General features: G+C 37.6%; 2 protein-coding genes across 3 annotated transcripts; both read left to right on the top strand.

Annotated features, from left to right (window-relative positions):
• On the top strand, positions 10,450 to 12,742 carry LOC18785370 (xanthoxin dehydrogenase). The gene is made up of 2 exons (XM_007218738.2): positions 10,450 to 10,617; positions 11,620 to 12,742. Exons 1-2 carry the CDS (start codon positions 10,586 to 10,588, stop codon positions 12,416 to 12,418), a joined length of 831 nt encoding a protein of 276 aa, XP_007218800.1. The 5' UTR covers positions 10,450 to 10,585; the 3' UTR covers positions 12,419 to 12,742.
• On the top strand, positions 13,393 to 19,740 carry LOC18786812. Of its 2 annotated transcripts, none has more exons than XM_020558125.1 (7): positions 13,393 to 14,089; positions 14,419 to 14,741; positions 15,468 to 15,620; positions 16,707 to 16,799; positions 18,293 to 18,347; positions 18,951 to 19,044; positions 19,398 to 19,507. In XM_020558125.1, exons 1-6 carry the CDS (start codon positions 13,612 to 13,614, stop codon positions 19,007 to 19,009), a joined length of 1,161 nt encoding a protein of 386 aa, XP_020413714.1. In that variant the 5' UTR covers positions 13,393 to 13,611; the 3' UTR covers positions 19,010 to 19,044; positions 19,398 to 19,507. The 2 variants fall into 2 exon arrangements, with proteins under 2 accessions (XP_020413714.1, XP_007220495.2); XM_007220433.2 differs by having other exon boundaries at positions 13,408 to 14,089; positions 18,293 to 18,351; positions 19,398 to 19,740.

The raw sequence follows: 20,220 nt of genomic DNA, 5'->3' as shown, positions 1-20,220 counted from the left end.
CAAATCAATCTAAAATTTATATATATATATATACAGTCCCGATCTCTTGGACCACAGGAGTCCAAGATATTGTAATCATCCACCGTTGGATATTAATCTAATGGTTGAAAAAAAAAAAATTTTAAATGAGTGCAAGAATGAGTGAACCGTTGAATTTATATTCAACAGTGAGTGACCACAAATCTCTTGGACTACAACCACAAATCTCTTGGACCCTTGTAGTCCAAGAGATCAGGACTATATATATATAACCAGGAAAATACAAAAAAAATATAAAATTTGGAACATTCGTCGCAATTGGCCAGAGCCCAAGGCATATATATAAGTCTGAAGTTGATCTGGAAATTTGCCTTTTAGTGATGAAAAATCTGAAGAACACCGTTGCAGAAAATGTTTGGCCACAAACAATCTGATGAACATCCGTCGCTAAAAACTTTTGGTGATGAAAAGCTTCAAATTTCTGGGCAAAATAGCAGCTGGGTTTTTTGGGTTTTAGGTCTTTTTTTCAACTTCAAATCGCCAGATTGCGAAGATACCTCCCCAGTTAGTACTAGGGGTGGGCACTCAAACCGGCGAACCGGAAATCCAAACCAAACCGCACCGAACCAAACCGGAAAAAAACCGAGTTGACCAAAAAGTCAAAAACCGGTCAAAAACCGAACCGGACCGGTTTGGACCGGTTCCGGATCCGGTTCCATGTCTTCAAAAACCGAACCGGGCCGAACCGAACCGGTGAAACTAAAAAAATATATAATTTCAATATATATATTTATATTTAATGCTATATTTTTAATTTCACTAAAAAAAACATAATATTTATCCAAGTTCAATGTCAAAATATCTCTATTTTCTCACTTTAATATTTATTTTTTATATGAAATTGAATAATTTGTTAATTTTCAAGTAAAAAAATAATATTTCAGTTGAGAATTGTATTAAAAAGTAATTTAAAAAAATAATTTTTATAATCCGGTTCAAAACCGAACCGAACCGGAACCGGACCGAAACCGGTTCAAACCGAACTGGACAGTTTTTGAAATTTTTTTAATTAAAACCGAACCGAACCAAACCGGATGAATAGTATTGGATCGGTTCTAATTTGAGGCAAAAACCGGTCCAAACCGAACCGTGCCCACCCCTAGTTAGTACAGCTTCTCTTGAATATAAGAATTACTAGCACCTAGTGGATTCAACATATATGTAATCAAGAATGGTAATGACCCCAATAACAAAAGCTTGATCCATGTCTGGTGTCACCACAACATGGTAGAGATCCTTGCTTGCCATCAACTCCTTCTTTACCCCTATCTGTGTTTCATTGTGATCAATAAACAAATCCAAACATTCAGAATTTCAATAGAAACTAATAATGAAACTTTTTATATATTCTTTCATGAATAGGGATTATTACATGTGCCATTGTGTTGCCTCTTGAGTCAACAATCCTACATCAGAAAAACATCCCTTGATCTCAAAGTCCCAGTCTTTGTTTTGCCTAGCCTCGGTGGAGATTCTGATTGCATGAGTTCTTGCCAAACAAGAGTTTGGCTCTTTCAAACAGAAAACCAATTTAAGAAAACCAATTATATATATTTTATAATTTTGGATTGATTTGACAATTATATCCTTGAATTTAACAGTTTTTTTGACAGAGAGACTATTTAAGAGCCTCCATATTAACGGTAGGGACCATGAATGATACAAAAAAACTTTAAGAATGCAATCTGATAATTTCGCAAAAGTCAAGGACGTTTTGTGATAAAAAGCCATTATTTATTTATTTATTTATTTTTACTTTTTTACGGTAGAGTATAGAGGAAAATGAGAGTGAGAATATGAGTGAGGATGAGATTGGGAGAGAGAATGAAAGGAGAGGATGAGAGGGAAGAGTAACAAAAGTGAAAACAATTTCAAATATATTTCAGTTTTTAGTTTTTGTTTTCACTTTTGTTACTTATTTCGGGCATGTCAGTGTCTTCATGATATCTTATGGGTCGAGTAAGAGCATCCACAGTGGGGGGTGTATTTTCGGGGGTGTAAAGCCACTTTTAGGCCTTCTCCAACCCATGAGGGGCTAAACCCAAATTTTTCCCCTCTAAAAAGTAACTATTTGGGTTTTGCCCAGACTCAAATTGTTTTTCCTTCCAACCCTCTGGACTCAAATTTTAAGTCCACAACTTAATTAAATTGTTTAAGAATGGTTTAAGTATAATTTTTTTTTTATGGATAACTTTTCTTCATTCAATCTTTTTAAATAACTTCATAATTAAATTTTTTGAACAATTTGACCTAAAAAAATTGAAATTCCACAAATATAATTTTATTCCAAAAGAATGAAAAGAGATTGATGAGATTGACAAAGGAAAAATAAATTGAGAAATATATAAAATATTTTTGGTAGATTATTTGAGAAATTGATGGGTATTTATAGAGTTTGAAGTGAGTTTTGAGGTTGGATATGATCTAGATTAATTTAGAATATTGTTTTGACCATCGGATTTAAATTTCAGCCGTTGGATCTTTTTTTTACCATTAAAATAGTTTAGATTTAATTTAGATCGTTGATTTAAGTTACATTTAGAATATTTAAAAAAAAAAAAACCAAATTCAATTGTTGCCGTTGGATTCCAAAGGCAGCTTCATAGCAGCTTGACAAGTGGCTGGACAAGCAGACAAACATCAACAGCACATCAGGTCAGCTGGGGCCCACGTCAGATGCTATGCACATGGGACTGTTTCAGGTGCAGTGGGCTCCACTGAATAGGTTTGGGTCCAAATTTGGGTTTTCCCAAATTTTGGGTCCTTCATTTTCTTGGGTTGGGAGTGGTTTTGGGCAATAATTTTGGGATATTTTGGGTTTAGGTCCTTGAGAAAGATGTAAATGTAGTTTTTGCTCCAATGAGAAAGATGTAAATCTAAATATGTATAATTGATTTTTTTTTTATCTTAATTCATTTTTGTTTTATAAAATTAATTTTTTTGTATATTAGGTTAATTTTATTTTTCTCAAACAAATAGACCTAAAAATATTTAAATTCAGAAAAGATATGATTTCATCCAAAAAAAAAATTAAAGCTGGTTGTTTTTTAAAATTAAAGATGTTGGTCCAGCAATGTAGCCGTTGGGAGGGGGAGAGATGGCAACCAAAAAATGAGCCCACATATGAATTTTGGTGAAGCAACTTTGTTGCTGACTTTTCTCCACTTTATCTCACATTTTTCAGCTGGGTCCCGCCTACAAGAGATGTAAAAAAAATGTACATGTACATCTAAATTTGCATCCTATGGTGGTGATGCAAATTTATATTTGTTTACACCTCCCCATTGCGGGTGATTCCGATCACAAAAGGTGTATATTTAACATACACCTTATTATACACCCTCCTCCACTGTGAATGCTCTAAGCGTACTTAACTTGGGCCTAGGAATAGCTGGCCTAAACTTGTTGGAGTAATTCATGGTCTTCCGGACCTCATCAAGGTTTATATGTCTAATGGAAATGTTAAATCCAAAGTGATTTTTTTTTAAACATAAAAAATATTATGTTTTAATATAATCTAAATTACAGGGAAGGAGATTCGAATTTAGGTGTAGAGTGGGGAGCACAATCGCTCTAGCCAACTTGGCTAAGCCCATATCTGCATCCAACGTGGCCTTTTCTTTTTTCTTGGATATTTTGGTGTCCAACGTGGCAATTTAAATAGGATTTTCTGCGGTTTTGCCCCCTGAATTATTTGCATATCGTCAATTTAGCCCTTTAACATTGTTTTCGGTAAATTAATGACTCCAATTATTTAAAAATCGCTAATTGAGGACCTACCGTCAATTTTTTCAAATTCCATCCAAATTTCCGTTCAAATTAAAGTTAAATTCATAATTTTACAAAAAAATAATAATAATAAAATAAAAACCTCACCTACCTAAAAAAAATAACATTTAAAATTTAAAGAAAATAAATATTTAACATTTAAAAAAATATATATCAACTCAGCCTCTGTAATAACCCAAAACAAAATATCTAAAAATTAGGATTAATTTATTCTAGCAAAAAGACGATTTTGCCATCGCATTATTTAATAGGGAAAAAGTTGACTTTTTGGTCGAGAAGGAATTTGGCGATTTCGCTTACGCCGTTGCATAGAGCACGGCGAAACGAGTTCGTAGACACGGAGTAGACTCGAATTGGAGTTGTAACGAAGAAAATACGGTCAAAATACCGCGAAGGGCAAAACGGTAATTTGGACAAAAAAGTCAGATTTTTTTATCCCTTTCTCCTCTCTCTCTCTCCTCAGTTCTCTCTCCTCTCTCTCTCTCCTCCCTCCCGTCGCGCCAGCCACCCTCCTCCCTTCCGATTGAGACAGCGGCCACCACAGGGCACGCCGATCTCCGGCGTTGGTACCAATAGCTCCGCCACACCCTCGCCGTCACGACCTGACCCGTCGCCGCCCTTTCGCCGACCGGAGATCGCCGGAAAACCCAGAAAACCGATCGGTTTTACCCGATTTTCAAACCTCTCGTTCTCCTCCATTTCTCAACCAAATCTTTCGAGCAAGGTATGGATTCTCAGCTATTTTTCATGCTCTAACTGATGGTTGGCTGGGTTTTGATCGATTTTAGCCGTAGATCACTCGATTTTCGAATTGATAATCGGCCGAACTTCGGCCTCCGTGATCGGCCGTTTCCGGCCACTTTTTGGGTATGTCCAAGAACAAAAGTGACTCCAAATGGGGTGTTTTACCTAGGATAGGAGTTTGGAGTCTTGGTTTCGAGTTTTTCCGGCAACCCGATATCGCTTTGGACACCCAAAACTGCCCGCGCGTGTGGCGGCGCGTGGGTGAGGGTAGTGAAGTGACTCTGAGTAGTTTTACGATCCTCGTGTTGTCACGAGCGCGTAGGCTTTCGCGGATCTCAATTTGGAGTCCGTTTGAGCCCCGAACAGATTTTCCATATTGTGCGATTCCCGGGTGTTGTACCGTCAAGCCGTTGGATCGCACCCAAATTTAGATATGTCGTTCTACATGATTTAAGGATCGTGTAGGATTCGACGGATTGCGAATCGGAGTCCCGGATACTCCGAAATCGCGAACCCTGGGGCTAGAGTTTGGATTTTAAGCGATAATGCAAGTTTTGGCTAATCCGACCGTCCGTTTCTGACCAAACTCGCAGGACATGGGTCTTTCTCTATAAGGAACCTTTAGAGAATCCCAGATTGGCCATCGGAGATCGTGGACCCCACGAGGTTCCGGATCGGCCGGTCTGACAGTTTATCGCTTGAAACAGCTTCAGGTCTTTCAAGGCCGTTCTAATTGTCTGAAAAGCTAAAGTGGGCATAGGAGTGACTTTAAAATGAGTACACGCATTTCTAGGAGCCGGGGGCAGGGTGTTTAATTTAATTCTTTTATTGAGCAGTTTTATTAATTTAATCTTTATGGGTAATTAGGCATCAGAGGACCGGCAGAACCACAGGAGGGACCTTCAAAGGGTCCAGCTAGCTCGGACCAGCAGTGAGTGGACTTTTCTTTTCTAAACGATTTTTATAATTAAATTTCATATTTGATCTTGAATAAGTGTGATTGCATGTTTTCCGGGCATGAACTGTATCGTAAAATATCTTTATTTTTATATTACTTAGTTGAGCAGCAGACTTGAGATTTTTGATACATAAATAGCAGCTTAACTCAGATTTATCAGATTACAAAGAATTATCAGATTTTTCTAAAATAGTTATTCTAGAACCACCATGTACCCGCTTTTTATTTGGTGATTACCCTCAGATGGACTGATGTTTACGGACATCCAGTCTGTTTACAGTTCTGTCAGTGCACTTGACATTGCCTCACGAGTTTCGGGGACGCTCGGACCGTGAGTGCCAGGATTTGCGGCTCGGCTGACTCTGTGTCCCCGCGACCTGCCAGGATTTGCGGCTCGACTGACTCTGTGTCCCCGAGACCTGCCAGGATTGCGGATCAGGCTGACTACGGTCCCCTGTATCTTGCTAGAGTGGCTCGAGTCGACTTGGTGTCATCGAGACCTGCCAGCGGATCAGGCTGACTATGGTCCCCTGTATCCTGCCAGTTTGCGGCTCGGCAGACTTGGTGTCCCCGAGACCTGCCAGGATTTGCGGCTCGGCTGACTCTGTGTCCCCGAGACCTGCTAGGATTGCGGATCAAGCTGACTACGGTCCCCTGTATCTTGCCAGAGCGGCTCGAGTCGACTTGGTGTCATCGAGACCTGCCAGCGGATCAGGCTGACTATGGTCCCCTGTATCCTGCCAGTTTGCGGCTCGGATAGACTTTGTGTCGCCGAGACCTGCCAGGGGAATTGACGAAATTACAGGGGTACAATTAGGTGGTAGTTTAAAGGAATTTGAGTACTTTTATACAGCTATTGCTTTCAGTCATTTTATATCGGTTTCCTCAATGTTCGTGCATGTTTTATATCTCCATATAATTGTTCAGTTTTACGAATGTATATACATACATTTATATATAGTTAGATGAATACCTTATATTAAACACAGTTGAACTTTAGCCTTACCTATCAAGTTATTTTTACCATGGGGGTTATTATGATTATAAACTGATTTCAAGAACATTATTTTTTGTCCACTCACATTTTCAAACTTGTTTTTCGCCCCCAGGCTGTAGAAGTGCGCAGGCATCCACCACCGGGCCACTCCTAGCTTCCGCACCACCAAGAAACGTAGGATTTTATTGTAAAAGTTTTTGAAATCTTGTAAATTAGTAGAAAATGCTCTGATATCTCATTTTAGTGGGAAACTTGATCTGGTGAATGTTTGGTTATTTTATTCTGGCAGTTGGTGGAAAATTATTTGCTTGTTTATCAGGTGGAAGATTTTGGGTTTAGACAAAATACAGGGGAGACTCTGCCGAATTTTCGGCAGGAGTCTAAGGGAAGTTTTAATAGTAATTGTAACAGGAAGGGTAAAAAGGTCATTTGTGCCCGACATTCGCCAGGTGTCGGACACGCACAGGACTTGGTTCGAATTCCAAAGTGGAATTGGGATCGGGTCCTGTCAGCCTCCCCCTTCCCTACCCCATCCTTTCCCTTCCGTCTCCCCCCACCTCCCTTTCCCTTCCTTCCTTTTTATCTCCCAAACCCTATGATCTCTCTATACCTAGGACTCGTCAATGGGCCGGCCCAGGCTAGTCCGGCCCAAATTTAATGGGCTTGGGCCCAGTCGGGCTGGGCTTTAAAGAGGAGAGAGAAAATATCGGACCTGGCTAGGCCGGATTTTTTTTAAAAATTCAAAGCCCAAGCCCAACCCATGAGCCGGGCTTGAGAAAGCCCATCGGGCTGGGCCGGGCCTAAACATGCCCTACTTCATTAAAAAAATCATAAACTTAATCATAAAGGCATTTTAGTCTAAATTTGAGATTAAACTCACTTAATTCTAATATTTTCACTTTAAACCAAATTCATAAAACACCCAATAAAGTCACACAACTTATAAGATTTTCCACAAAAATAATAAAACCAAGTATTATTTTTGAGGTTATTACATAATTAGATCATAATACGTTTTAAGAAATAATTTTAAAAAATAATAAGTATCAAAAAAATATTTTTTTAAAGGATGGTATGAATAAATATGCAAATATTTGGTGATGTGTTCAAGAAAAGCATGATTATATTTGGTGGTACGATTATGTTTCGTGATATAACTATATTTGGTGATGTGATATGTTGTTCATCTTATTTATATATATATAATTGTTGAATTAATAATTGACACAAATTAATATGCTAATCATCCAATTATAAACTAGGAATGAGTAAAGAAAAGTAAATGAAATGAAACAAATTATAAATGTGATTTAAGTGATATAATCTTAAACCTAAACTCTTATTTATACATAATTATATATGTATGTGGGCCTAACGGGCTGGGTTTTTGTGAGCGGGCCGGATCGGGCTTTCTTGGGCTTAATCATGCCGGGCATCAAACACCCAAGCCCAAGCCTAGCCCGGCCCAAGGCGGGCCGGGCCATCTCAAAGCCCATAACTGGGCGGGCCGGGCGGGCCCCCATCGGCCCATGAACCCGCGGGCCAAATGATGAGGCATATCTATCCCCACCCTTAGCTATTTCTCTCTCTATCTCTCCCCCTTTCCCTGCTCTCTCTTTTTCCGCAAACCCCATCGACCACAGAGCCCCAACAATTCAACCCCCCTCACCGAATCAACCTCACAGACCCCAATTCCTCAACCTAACCCCAAATCCCCCTTCCCCATCCCTCCCTCTCTCTCTCCCTCCCTCTCTCTTTCCCACCCAATACTTTTCTCTCTACCCAAAAAACTCCCAAGCCCAAAGCCACCATACAACCCCCATCCCCACCCCAGACCCATCCTAAGCCCAACACCAACATTGCTGCTCACTCTACTTTTCCACCTCCTTATCTTCACCACCCTCTCCGCCTCTGCTCCTCATCTTCCCCTCCCCACCTACAAATCCAGAGCCCTCCAATCTCTCAACATCCCAACCTCCGAAGACCCAACCCTTCCGATTCCACACACACACACACGAAATCAATTCCGTAACAATTAATGTCCTTGAACTCGACGATGACAAACTGCAACCATGCTTTATTCGAAGACAAAGGGGGAAGAGAGATAGATAGAGATAGAGAGAGATATATATATATATATATATGTTTTTATTCTCTCTTTTAAAAAATAAAATTACAAATTTACCCTTAATTTGGATGAAAATTTGGATGGAATTTGAAAAAAATTGACGGTAAGTCCTCAATTGGAGATTTTTAAATAATTGGAGTCCTTAATTTACCGAAAAAGTTATTAAGGCGCTAAATTGACAATATGCAAATAGTTCATGGAGCAAAGCCGCAGAAAATGCACATATGGGTATAAACAAATAGACAAAGAAAGATTCCCACTGTCAACGGGGTTTAGCCGAGTGGAAAAGAGCCTTGACTTGCAAATCATAGGTCTTAGGTTCGAATTCCCACAACGTCATAATTGTGTGCATGAGATATCCTTACCCCTCAAGTTTAGAGCATCCACAATGGACTCCCTAAACCTTCTCCTTAGATAAAATTTAAGGAGGAAGTAGGAAAACCCACCTCCAACCATGCTCCTTGTTTAGTTCCTAAAATAGAGAGACCTCTAGAAGCTCTTAAATCTGAGGAGAGAGAATGAACTCCAGGCATGTTTGGTAGGCCTCACTGGACTGGATTAGGTTAAATAGCACTTAAAACCCATGTTTGCTAAGAGAGAGGACTAACTTAAGTGAGACTATACAGTCCAATAGTGAAAAAAATGGCTCACTAACTCCTCTAATATAGTGAGCCTAAAATATGGTTCACAAAATAGCACCATCGCTAAACTGAACAAGCAAGTCTGACACACTAGCTTGGCTTCTCTTCCCTAACGCCATTCATCACTTTCTCTTCCCGCAACTTCTCTACCTCAACAAAATTGAGGTTGAAAAACTGAAGCTCCAAGAAGTATATTTTCTTGATTGAAAAAATTGAAGCTCCAAGATCTGATTGGAACCAACAATAAAAGAAAAGAACGTATTTTTAGAATTTCTTCTGACCCAACTTTGGAAACCCATCGTCGTCCACTGCACTGCCCCTAACCCCAGCAACATCAATGGCTTCCTCTCATTTCTCTGCCCCCCAACCCCAGCAACATCTATTGGTTTATTAAAAAAAACCTAATATGGATTTGGTTGAAGAAAGAGAGAAAAAGGAGGGGAAGGGGGGGCTTGGTTGTCGAATAAAGAGGAGAGAAGGGAGGGGAGTTTTTTTGTTTTGTGGGGGGAGGTTGGTTTGTTTTGGTTTAAAAACATTATCTTTAAGAATATTAAAAATCAGCTTCTTTAAAAAAATATAAGAATTTTATTATTATTATTGTTTTAAATCTTTGAATTGGGTTCTTTGCAACATTTATTTATTTTTAAGTCAATTTCCCTAATTAAATTTAAATATTACAAAAATTATTTTTTAGTCCGACGTAGCACCAAACATAGGTCTTCACTATTTTTACAATCCAGCTTCTTAGTCCGACATATTATCAAACGTAGGTCAGTACTTAATCCAACTTAGGTCAATTTGAGCTAATCCAAGACAGTCCCAGGATTTAGTCCAGTCCATGATAGTCCGCCGTACCAAACGACCCCCTAGTGGCTTTCTATAATTTAATGTTATTATATTTAATGAATATTTTAAAACTTTTAATCAATATTGTCTGTTTTTATATTATTTTTTCATAGAGATCGACCATTTATGTCGAATTAAAATATAATTCTAGCATTTAGGACTCTCTAAACTAGAGAGTATGATTGAAGTTGAAATTTTATGGAGAGCTTTTAAAATAATTTTTGTGTGTTTTTAACTAAATTTTAACTAAAAACTAGAGAGCATGATTGTAAATGCTCTTAGACTATTGCTTGTACGGCTGAAAAAAAGAAGATTCCCACTCAAACGGTCTTATTAACACGAGAAAGAGAGAAATCCAGAGAGTATGAGACAGAGAAAGAAAGAAGCCCACACAAACAGTCGAACAGATTACAGAAACAAAGAGTTGAGGCATCTTCTCCACCATGACTGAAGTGGATTCGGTTCCAAGCCAGAGGTAACAAACTCCTACCTCTCTTTCTCTTATACAGTCCAGCCTTCTACTGTTGTGGATCTCAAGTGTTTATATTTGTTTATTTTTTATGTTCAATCTGGAACTGTTGCTTTTATTGTTAAACTGATTTGGTTTTCCTCAGAGAATCTGTTATCCGGATTTTCGGGTACTGAATCTAATGGTGCAAATCACTTGGTTGGGTTTTCCTTGGTGATTTTACCCGTTTGGTTTAATCTTTTGTGTGCCTAAGATTGACTATGTTTCTGGAAGTTGAACTGAGATTGAATGGTGTTTTACTTGCCATGCTCTTGCTTGGGCTGGCTGGTATTTATAGTAGTAAGCATCTGATGAGCATGTTTCTCATTTCAGTTAATGGATTATCTTTTCTGGGTTTGTAAGTTGTATTCATGTGTCGGCTTATCTGGGTTGCTAAATTTTCTATCACAGTTTTGTCAAAATTTTAAAATTTTATGTTAGTTGTGTGAGAAGAAAAATGAAATATATGGATAACGCTTACCCTACAAATTGAGTCAGCAATGTATTTCTCCAAAAGAGAACAAACAAATACTGCAAATGGTCTTGGGCTTTGAAATGACGACAAAAAAAGGAAAGGAAGTTACATATGGCAATCAATTTGAACTGTTTGCTTAAACTTCAGAGGCTTTGTACCATTTGCATTATCTGTTTGCTTCCTGAAAAGTACAATTTTGCCCGATCTACTCAATTGAAACTTCCCATTATATAATAGATGTGACTTTTTTCATGGATGTCTTGAAAATGACTAACCTATTCAGATAATCTGTTTCCTCAGGACAGCCAAATTGGTGTTAGAGATCAAATAGTAGATTGTCATCTCTCAAAATAATTGTGTTTTTATGTGCAAGGGCGAGCATGTGTAGCACAGAATTCTGGAATTTTTTAAAGCCACCATTCCCAATCTCATGCCAGAGAAGTACATGCATTCCATTTTCTTATAGATGTTCAATTGCTTTTTCTTCTGCTCAGGTTAGCAGGGAAAGTGGCATTGGTGACTGGTGGAGCCACCGGTATTGGGGAAAGCATTGTGCGCCTATTCCACAAACATGGTGCAAAAGTTTGTTTAGTTGATGTGCAGGACAACCTATCCTTGCAAGTCTGCGAATCCCTCGGTGGTGACCCAAATGTTAGTTATTTCCATTGTGACGTCACAATAGAGGATGATGTCAGCCGTGCAGTTGATTTCACAGTCAATAAATATGGCACACTTGATATCATCGTCAACAACGCTGGGGTGTCAGGCTCACCTTGTCCCGACATCCGCAATGCAGACGTATCCGAGTTTGAGAAGGTATTTGATATTAATGTGAAGGGAGTCTTCCTTGGAATGAAACACGCAGCTAGGATAATGATCCCACTAAAAAAGGGCAGTATAATTTCTCTTTCCAGTGTTTCAAGTGCTTTAGGAGGCTTAGGACCACATGCATACACAGGGTCCAAGCATGCTGTATTGGGGCTCACCAAGAACGTTGCTGCCGAGCTTGGAATTCATGGGATTCGTGTTAACTGTGTTTCTCCTTACGCAGTTGCTACAAATTTGGCTTTGGCTCACTTGCCCGAGGAGGAGAGAACTGAAGATGCCTGGGCAGGTTTCCGTTCGTTTGTAGGGGGAAATGCCAACTTGCAAGGAGTAGAATTGACAGTTGATGATGTAGCTAATGCTGTGCTCTTCTTAGCAAGTGATGAGTCCAAGTATATAAGTGGGGATAATCTCATGATTGATGGGGGCATCACTTGCGTGAATCACTCACTAGGAGTATTTAGATGATGGGGTAAAGTTAATTGGATCGGTGCCTTGTTTCCAGCGGCAGCTTGGAGCATGTTGTGTTAGGCTCACATAAATTTAGGTATTGGCTAAATAGTGTGCTTGGATAAGATTGGACATGGATCGATATTGCCGGAGGCCGGAAAGGTTAGAAGTCAATTAATTCTTGCCCTTGGTATTTATAAATGTAAACTAGTTTGCTTTTTAACTGTATTGTGAACAAGATTTGAATCATCACGGAGCATGAGTCTGCTTATGAAGAAAGTGTTCATGCAGTGATTCAACAATCATCCAAATAAATAATCATTCATTGTCCCACGGGCACCATATTTCTCCAAATTCGTTACCACAAAAGCTCAAATCAGGAAGAATGAGAAATGATTACCAGTCTTTTCATTAGAATACAAAGAGATTGAAAGGACAGGACTCTTATGACAATAAACAAACGGTAACAACCATGACTCTGGTGACCACCATCGGTAACAGCGATCCACCAAAACCAAAATTTGAGAGGAATTTAGAGAGGTTAAAAGAATGAGATAATGTATAAGAGTTTTTAATAACAAAACATTCCTCAAGTTCACGAAACTATCAACTATAGTTTCTTATTATTATTTTCTTTATGTGGGGGTTAACAAGGACAATTTTAATTAGAAAAATAGAAGATAAAGGACTATGCAAAATGGGACAAAAGCACACACTCAAATTTAATGTTACAGAACCAGAGTCAAAACACTTCTGAATAATCCGTAGTCCTAGAATTTAGCTCAAGTGTCGAGGAGTGCAGAAAGGACTAGCTATTGTCAATGAGAGGAACTTGAGGGGTCTTCTAACTCAGTAGTTAAGAGTATTTACCTACACCCGAGGTTGTAGGTTCCATTCCCCCTCTTAGACTACGCTTTTATAAGAAAAGAAAATAAAGAAACTTGAATTTGGGAAAATTTCAACACTAGAATACCATTAAATTACCATGCCGAGCCCAAACTTTGAGTTGACTGTGGACCGTAAAGACGTCAGGATACGACCTCCACTTCAATAGTAGTAACGGTTCTTCGGTTCAAATAGAACCAATATAGATATAACTGAAAAACCAGAACCCCTTTTGAGTTCCTCCATGGCCACAAACCATTTTCCAACCTCAGAAACACCCTCTTGCAAAGCACACTGACTTACTGACTTACACTCTGCAAACCCTAATGGCTTCTCTTCAACCTTCATGGCTCTCTTCCCTCAACTCCATCTCTTCCACAACAAAACCCACTCTTTTCCCCTCCACAAACCTTAACAAGCCCCACCCTTTAAAACCATTCAAACTCTCCTTCTCTCTCAACCCACCCAATTCTGAATCTTCACAACCCAACTCACCAAATTCACCCGAAACAACGCCGGAAGCCCAGCCTGGGCCAACGGACCCTGTCAAGCTCGCACTGGAGAATGCCAAGGCGTATAAGAAGTCAGTGCAAATGAACAAGAAATTGAAAATTGAGAAAAACCCAGTCAAGGATGGTGATGGGATTGCTGGAAATGGTGAGTCGGGCCCGGATGGAGCTGGCGGTGGGAAGAAGGAAGTGCCTGCTGCGGTTAAGATTGCAATGGAGAAAGCTAAAGAGTATAAGAAGAGTAAAGGCATTGTGGGTGGTGACATTAATGCTGGGGAGAGTGACAAAATTTCAGGTAATTTTGAAAAGAAAAAAAAATTGAAGTTAGAGTTGAAGAGTGACAGTTTCCATGTTCTATTGAAGTGAAACAGGTACTTGTGTTAGACTTACATAAATTTAGGTGTTTGTTTATTTGCTTCTTCATCAATGGTAGAAGGTTTAATAATCTATAAGTTCTGTTTTGATTTTTGTTTTTCTAAGTTTGCTTTTCCATTATTTTTCTGAGCAATGCACTGGAGTTTTCTAAGGTGATAGCAAACACAAAATACCGCTGGAGGTTCTGCTCAAGAATGAATAATGTAATTTAAAATGTGGGGTAAAATTTGTATTTGAATTGTCTTATAGGTTTGGAGGAAAGTAATGGGGGAAACTTGGGGAATGAGATAGTAGACAAGAAGGGAAAATTGTCAGTTTCAAGTATTGATTTTGTGGGACTTGGCTTTGCGGATAAGAAGGAGGGTAGAGGACTGCCAGCTGGGTTGGTTCCAATAGCAGACTATTTCCCAGAAGGGAACTCACCTGACGTTGAGATTATAGTCGGGGATGCTAGAAATTTTGATGCAGTGGCACGGAAGCCAGAGCAGACTCAAGGAGACAACTCAGATCTTTACAAGCCAAAAGTTTCTTCATGGGGTGTATTTCCTAGACCGAATGACATTTCAAAAACGGTATGACAGTTAATGTCACATTTAGTGTTACATTAGTGTGTTTGATACATACATATAACATTATGCATGAACAGGGGCATTCATTTTTAAACGGATATTTGAAGAAGTGCCCAGGAACCATATGCAACCAATCCTAAGAATGAAATAGATGGGTCGCATTTCGCAGCTATAGGTTATTTTTAAATGCCTTCAGATATTTTAAATCTTCATTGAAGAGTTTGGCTCCCTCACAGACTGCTCTATCAAATTAAATTGACAAGATGGAAACAAGAGTTTAATTTCATCTTATGTGAATTCCTCAGTTGACTCTGGAAGTAGCTGATGCATTGTTCTTAATACATATCATGTAGGGAAGATGTTCACTTATATTTTGTTTGATCATGTTTCAAGTTTCCAATGGTAGTATGTATTCTAGTTACTCTTTGGTGTTTAAAACTATTGAAGAAATAGGTGCAAAAATCTTTTATGAACTAATTTGACCATAGATTGATGTTATTTATCTGACTTGATGGCAACAAGACAATTGGTTTATATCCTTAAACTTTGCACTGGTAAATGTTAGCACTGTAAATGGATTCACAACTTTGTACTGTGAGATGACCATTTATAGAGTGAAGTTTTTGAAATGGGAATATTACTGTGATAGTTATACAGCTGCTGTATTTCTGTATTTAGGGAAGGGATTGAAAATGTGATTGATCTAACTGAGTTTCTTTATTTGTTCAGTTTGGTGGTGGAAGAGTTATACAACCTGGGGAAGTGCTGGAAACAGCTGAAGAAAAAGCTGCTAAAGAAGCACGCACAAGACAATTAGTTGCTGCTTACAAGAGTAAAATGGGCATGAACATTGATCCAAAGCTAAGATCTGAATGTGAGAAGGTTTGCTTCTATTGAAAATTTTCATTGTCTGCTTGTATGCCAAAATATTTTCTTCCCCTGAAACCCTTTTCCCTTGCTTCCTATTGTCATTTCTTAATTTACTCTATTCATTTGTTTGTTTCATAGAAGTCGAATTTCAGATGATGTCATTGCATAATATGTTTCCTTCTCTATATTCATATCTGAACTTATTGTTTTTTTATTTTATTTTTATATAATGCTCAGACAGCATTCCCATATAGGAATTTGAAATGTTTCTAAAATTCTTTTGTTATTTGCAGGTTTTGAGATGTTTTACTGAGTAGGGATCATGGTGAATAATAATATTGTGATAGGTCAATCAAATTCTTCTGGGTACTGGAAATGGATTTAAAATTAGGTTAAAAGTATAAAGTCAAATTCTAGTGGCGTCAGGTTGGTCTTTTGGGTGGTGCCACTGGTCTAGAGCTTAACTAAACTAGATGTTGTTGGAGTTATCCATGAATGCAGTAAATTTGTTCAAAAAATAACAAAAACCAAATATATGATCCCTTATAAATCCTAAACTAAAATTTGCTAGCTCTCTATAAAAGGAAAATAGATATTGGGTTTCCGTTCTAAATACTTCCAGATTTCGACTGTGGTTGACTGATGTAAGATCGGAAGAAAAATATATAGCAATGTTATTGATTGTGTAACTTGCGTGCGATTGATGTTTTCTGTAGAGAAGTGAAGAACATAGCATCACACTAGTAGGATTCTTGGAATCCCCTAGAGACCTTGGGCATCACACTTGGCTGCATTGCATCATAGAATCCTAAAGAGAAGCATATGCTACTGAGACAATTCTGTGAATTATTTCATATGCCAAAATAAATGAATACAGCCTGTATTTAGAGTCTTGTAATGACCTTACGCTTCTGTGATTTTCAGACACAGTATTAGACAAAATTGGAAACTGAAACTCTTGAACATTTAAATCTTATAACAAAATCTTGAGTTTTATGGTTTGTATTGGCATCTTGCCCTTCACCATAATCTCATCTTAAAGAATCCAATAAAATTATACAACATTATCATTTCTAAAATTAATAATTTTATATGCAGGCACTAAAGGATGGTGACACATTGATGGATGTTGGAGAGCTTAAGGAAGCATTAATCTACTATGAGCAGGTTATGGATAAGTTACCATTTAAGGTAATGTTGCTGTAAATTATCTGAACTGCTTGCACATATAAAACAATAAATAAATTTTGCTACGAACATATTTGGACAATGGGTATTTTTTACTATGAAGAAATGATACCCCTCTGATTTGCCACAAGTTCAATAATTTACATGCCAATTAGTGTTCCTTGTAGGAGTATTGTTGTAAATTGTAAGACTCGATAAGATTGTAAGTTGACTGAAGCAAACAAGTATTTTATTGGGAGAAGTATTGAGGACTTGTCATGCGTTGATCCTTGCTAACCCTGGTTAAGCAAAATGATTGACCACGTCTTCATAATCTTTCGCAGGCACAATCTTTGGTTCAAAATATCCGAATCCAAAATTTTCATTTCCTGATATCTAATATTAGTGACAGTGACATAGCAATTACTGTTGATCATACCCCGTTAATACGTGACTGGATTTAGAAATTCAGTGTAACTGATATACATTGATTGAATCTATTAGTTGAATCCAGATCCGTAAATTGATGGGGTGCTCTCTAGTAAATTGTAAATGGCTGTGATAGCATTTCAATTTACAGAGAACTAGTGGAAGCTCAAAATAGGTTTGTGGGAGGAAAGCACTTATGACCTGTGAAAGTACTCTGACTTAATCAGGTGATTGGTTGTCTTATAAGGTCCATTTAACAACAGATTCTGGAGAGGGGGAAAATCATCTGAGAAGCAAAAATGCTCTCTGTGAATTTTATTTTTTTATTTTAGTTTTTGGACAAGTTCTGCCAAATGGGCCCTAAGCTAATACAGGTAATCAAGCATTATGATTTTTCTGCAGTTGTGTTCTTTATTTAAATCTGTTACTTTTGTTCACTCTCTCTATTATATCACTGGGCTACTAAGTACTGACATTGCTTCTGACCTTTTCATGATATCCATGGTACAGCTATCTGTCTAAAAAAATCACTGGGCTACTAATTAAGACTCTCTCGGGAACTACTCCACTCAATTAATAGAGGACTGCTCGATTTTTGTGTCACTGTTTCTATTAAGCCAAGCCCTCTATTAATTGAGCGGCTTACTATTTTCCCAGCATATTTGGAAACTTGAAATAGTGAAATGGCAAATATTCAAAATTCATGTTCATGTACGATGGCCATTTTTCCTGCACAGTCTTCCTCTTTTTGGGCTGAGAAATGACTTTGGCAAAAATTTAAATACTATGATCTAATGATCTGGTTTATAGAAACCATGATCCTTAACTTATCAAAAACAAAAAACCATGATCCTAAATCTACTATTGAACATCTTTTAGTTTTAGCTAGTGATGTGATGCAGTTGATATTTGAGAGATGAATTTTTCTTGAATCAATTTTCAGCACTTCTTTCTTTTCCCTTTTTTTTTTTTGTTTGTTTTGTTTTGTTTTTGTTTTTGTTTTTGTTTCTGGGTAAAAGAGTAACATCTGATTTTTCTTTACATCCGTACATTTTCAAATTTGTTTCATGCGAAAATTGTTTTTACAGAGTGAGCTTCATGGGTTGGCTGCTTTACAATGGTCTATTTGTCAAGACTCCCTCAGTAGGTATTATCTTAATTTTGAGAATTTATTTGCACCGTCTAATCATCTCATGAGACTTTTTTACTTACATTTCACATGGAATTTGAAATAAGCCGGTTGCCTTTCATGTGATGATAAATACATCAATCCAAGCAAAACTCTAGTTTTGTTTTGAAGTTCGGCAACATCCCATTTCAACATGACGGCATGACTGTGCACATTTACCTGCCAAAATTTCATGTGAATTGAAAAAAAAGAATAACAATTTTTGTCATCCCATATAAAGTTTTAAGGCATTTGTGGATCAAAATGATTAGCCTGCATCTTAAGCCATGTTAAGGAAAGAAGAAAAGGTATATTTTTTGTCATCCCATATAAAAGATGCAGCTATTTCGGGTGGGCACATGACTTCTTCTCTATCATTCTATCTGAAGCCATGTTCTCTGTCATATTATTGATAAACAAGTCCTTCCCACATAACGGAGACCATGTTTTGTGTTGTGATTGTATGTTTTTGGGTTTGAATGTGGCACATCCTCAATAGAGATGGGCTGTTTCTGACTATTGTTATCTTTTCTGGTCTACAATACCTTCAGATTTTAAATATTAGTGATTGTTGATAGGTCGCAGGAAGCTCAAGTCATGTACGAGAAGCTTCAATCCCACCCAACTGCTAAAGTAAGCAAGAAGGCGAGGCAATTTGTGTTCAGCTTTCAGGTAACTACTAGTTGGATCTATACATAAACTAGCATCTGCAAGAGACAAGGCACCAAGGCGCTCTATATTCAAACGTAGCGTGCAATCCTAAATAACAAAACAAACTGTGACTGTGAATTGACACCGGAAATGATACTTATATCATAGGCATGCATTTCGTTTGTTTGTAACGATTGTATTTCATGTCCTAAGATCCAAATACCAATTGGAAATAGTAAGCTATATCTTATGGGGCTTACTGCAAATAGTTTTTCACATTTCAAAGTGGATATATATTTTTTTTTCAAGTGCATATTTTCAGGCAGTTTCTTTCATTTCCATCTTAAATTATGTGGATCTTATGCATCTGGCAGGCCATGGAAATGATGAAGCTTACAGGGAGCTCACCTTGGAAGAACACTGGCTTTCAGAATTATTTTGAAGCTTTCATTGAAAATAAATCCGACTATGTGCTAAAAGAGGCTGAAAGTGAAGTAGGTACACTGAGTCAAACTCTTCCATATATTATTTTTCTTGTTTCTCCCATTTTCGTAGTGCTACTTATTGCTTTACAAAAGAGAATATAAAGTGAGTATAGCGAGACAAAATCAAACAATTTTGTCATTCTTATTGTATATATCCAATATATTATTTGAACATTTGACATGACATTTATATGTGTAATGAGAAGAAAAAATGTTGGCTTCTTTGATTGTATTTTAGTTTCCATGTACGTATATTTTTATATATAATGAGAGGAAGAAAAAAAATAGTTTGTGGACAATGCGTACTGAGAAAGGTCTAATACAAAGTGCACTGTGAATACAATTGGGTCATTTACTATGTAACCTGGAATAGTAACTAGAGCTGGGTGACATGACACGAGTTTTTCATAAAATAACCTATTTACATACATGGGACTCATGACAAACTAATAATTTTTTCTAATTTTTTTTACTGAAAGAACTAAAATTAGTGTTTATGTGTAAGAGATTTGTAACTTAAGTGAACCGAGATATATGTTTTTTTTTTTAAATTACCAATATTGTAAATTACTCTAATATACAGAAAAGAGGAAACAAAATCAAATGTAAGGAAGCTGAAGATATAGGTTGTGATATTAGATTATGACATGGTTATGTTTTTAGTAATGTGGAGGTGGCGGGCCAAAGCCAAACCAAACAAAACTTGCATTAA

This window comes from Prunus persica, chromosome G2 (assembly GCF_000346465.2).
Source record: "Prunus persica cultivar Lovell chromosome G2, Prunus_persica_NCBIv2, whole genome shotgun sequence".
Classification (NCBI taxonomy): domain Eukaryota; kingdom Viridiplantae; phylum Streptophyta; class Magnoliopsida; order Rosales; family Rosaceae; genus Prunus; species Prunus persica.
The sequence above is the reverse complement of the archived record's forward strand: the minus strand, read 5'-3'. Positions and strand labels throughout refer to the sequence as shown.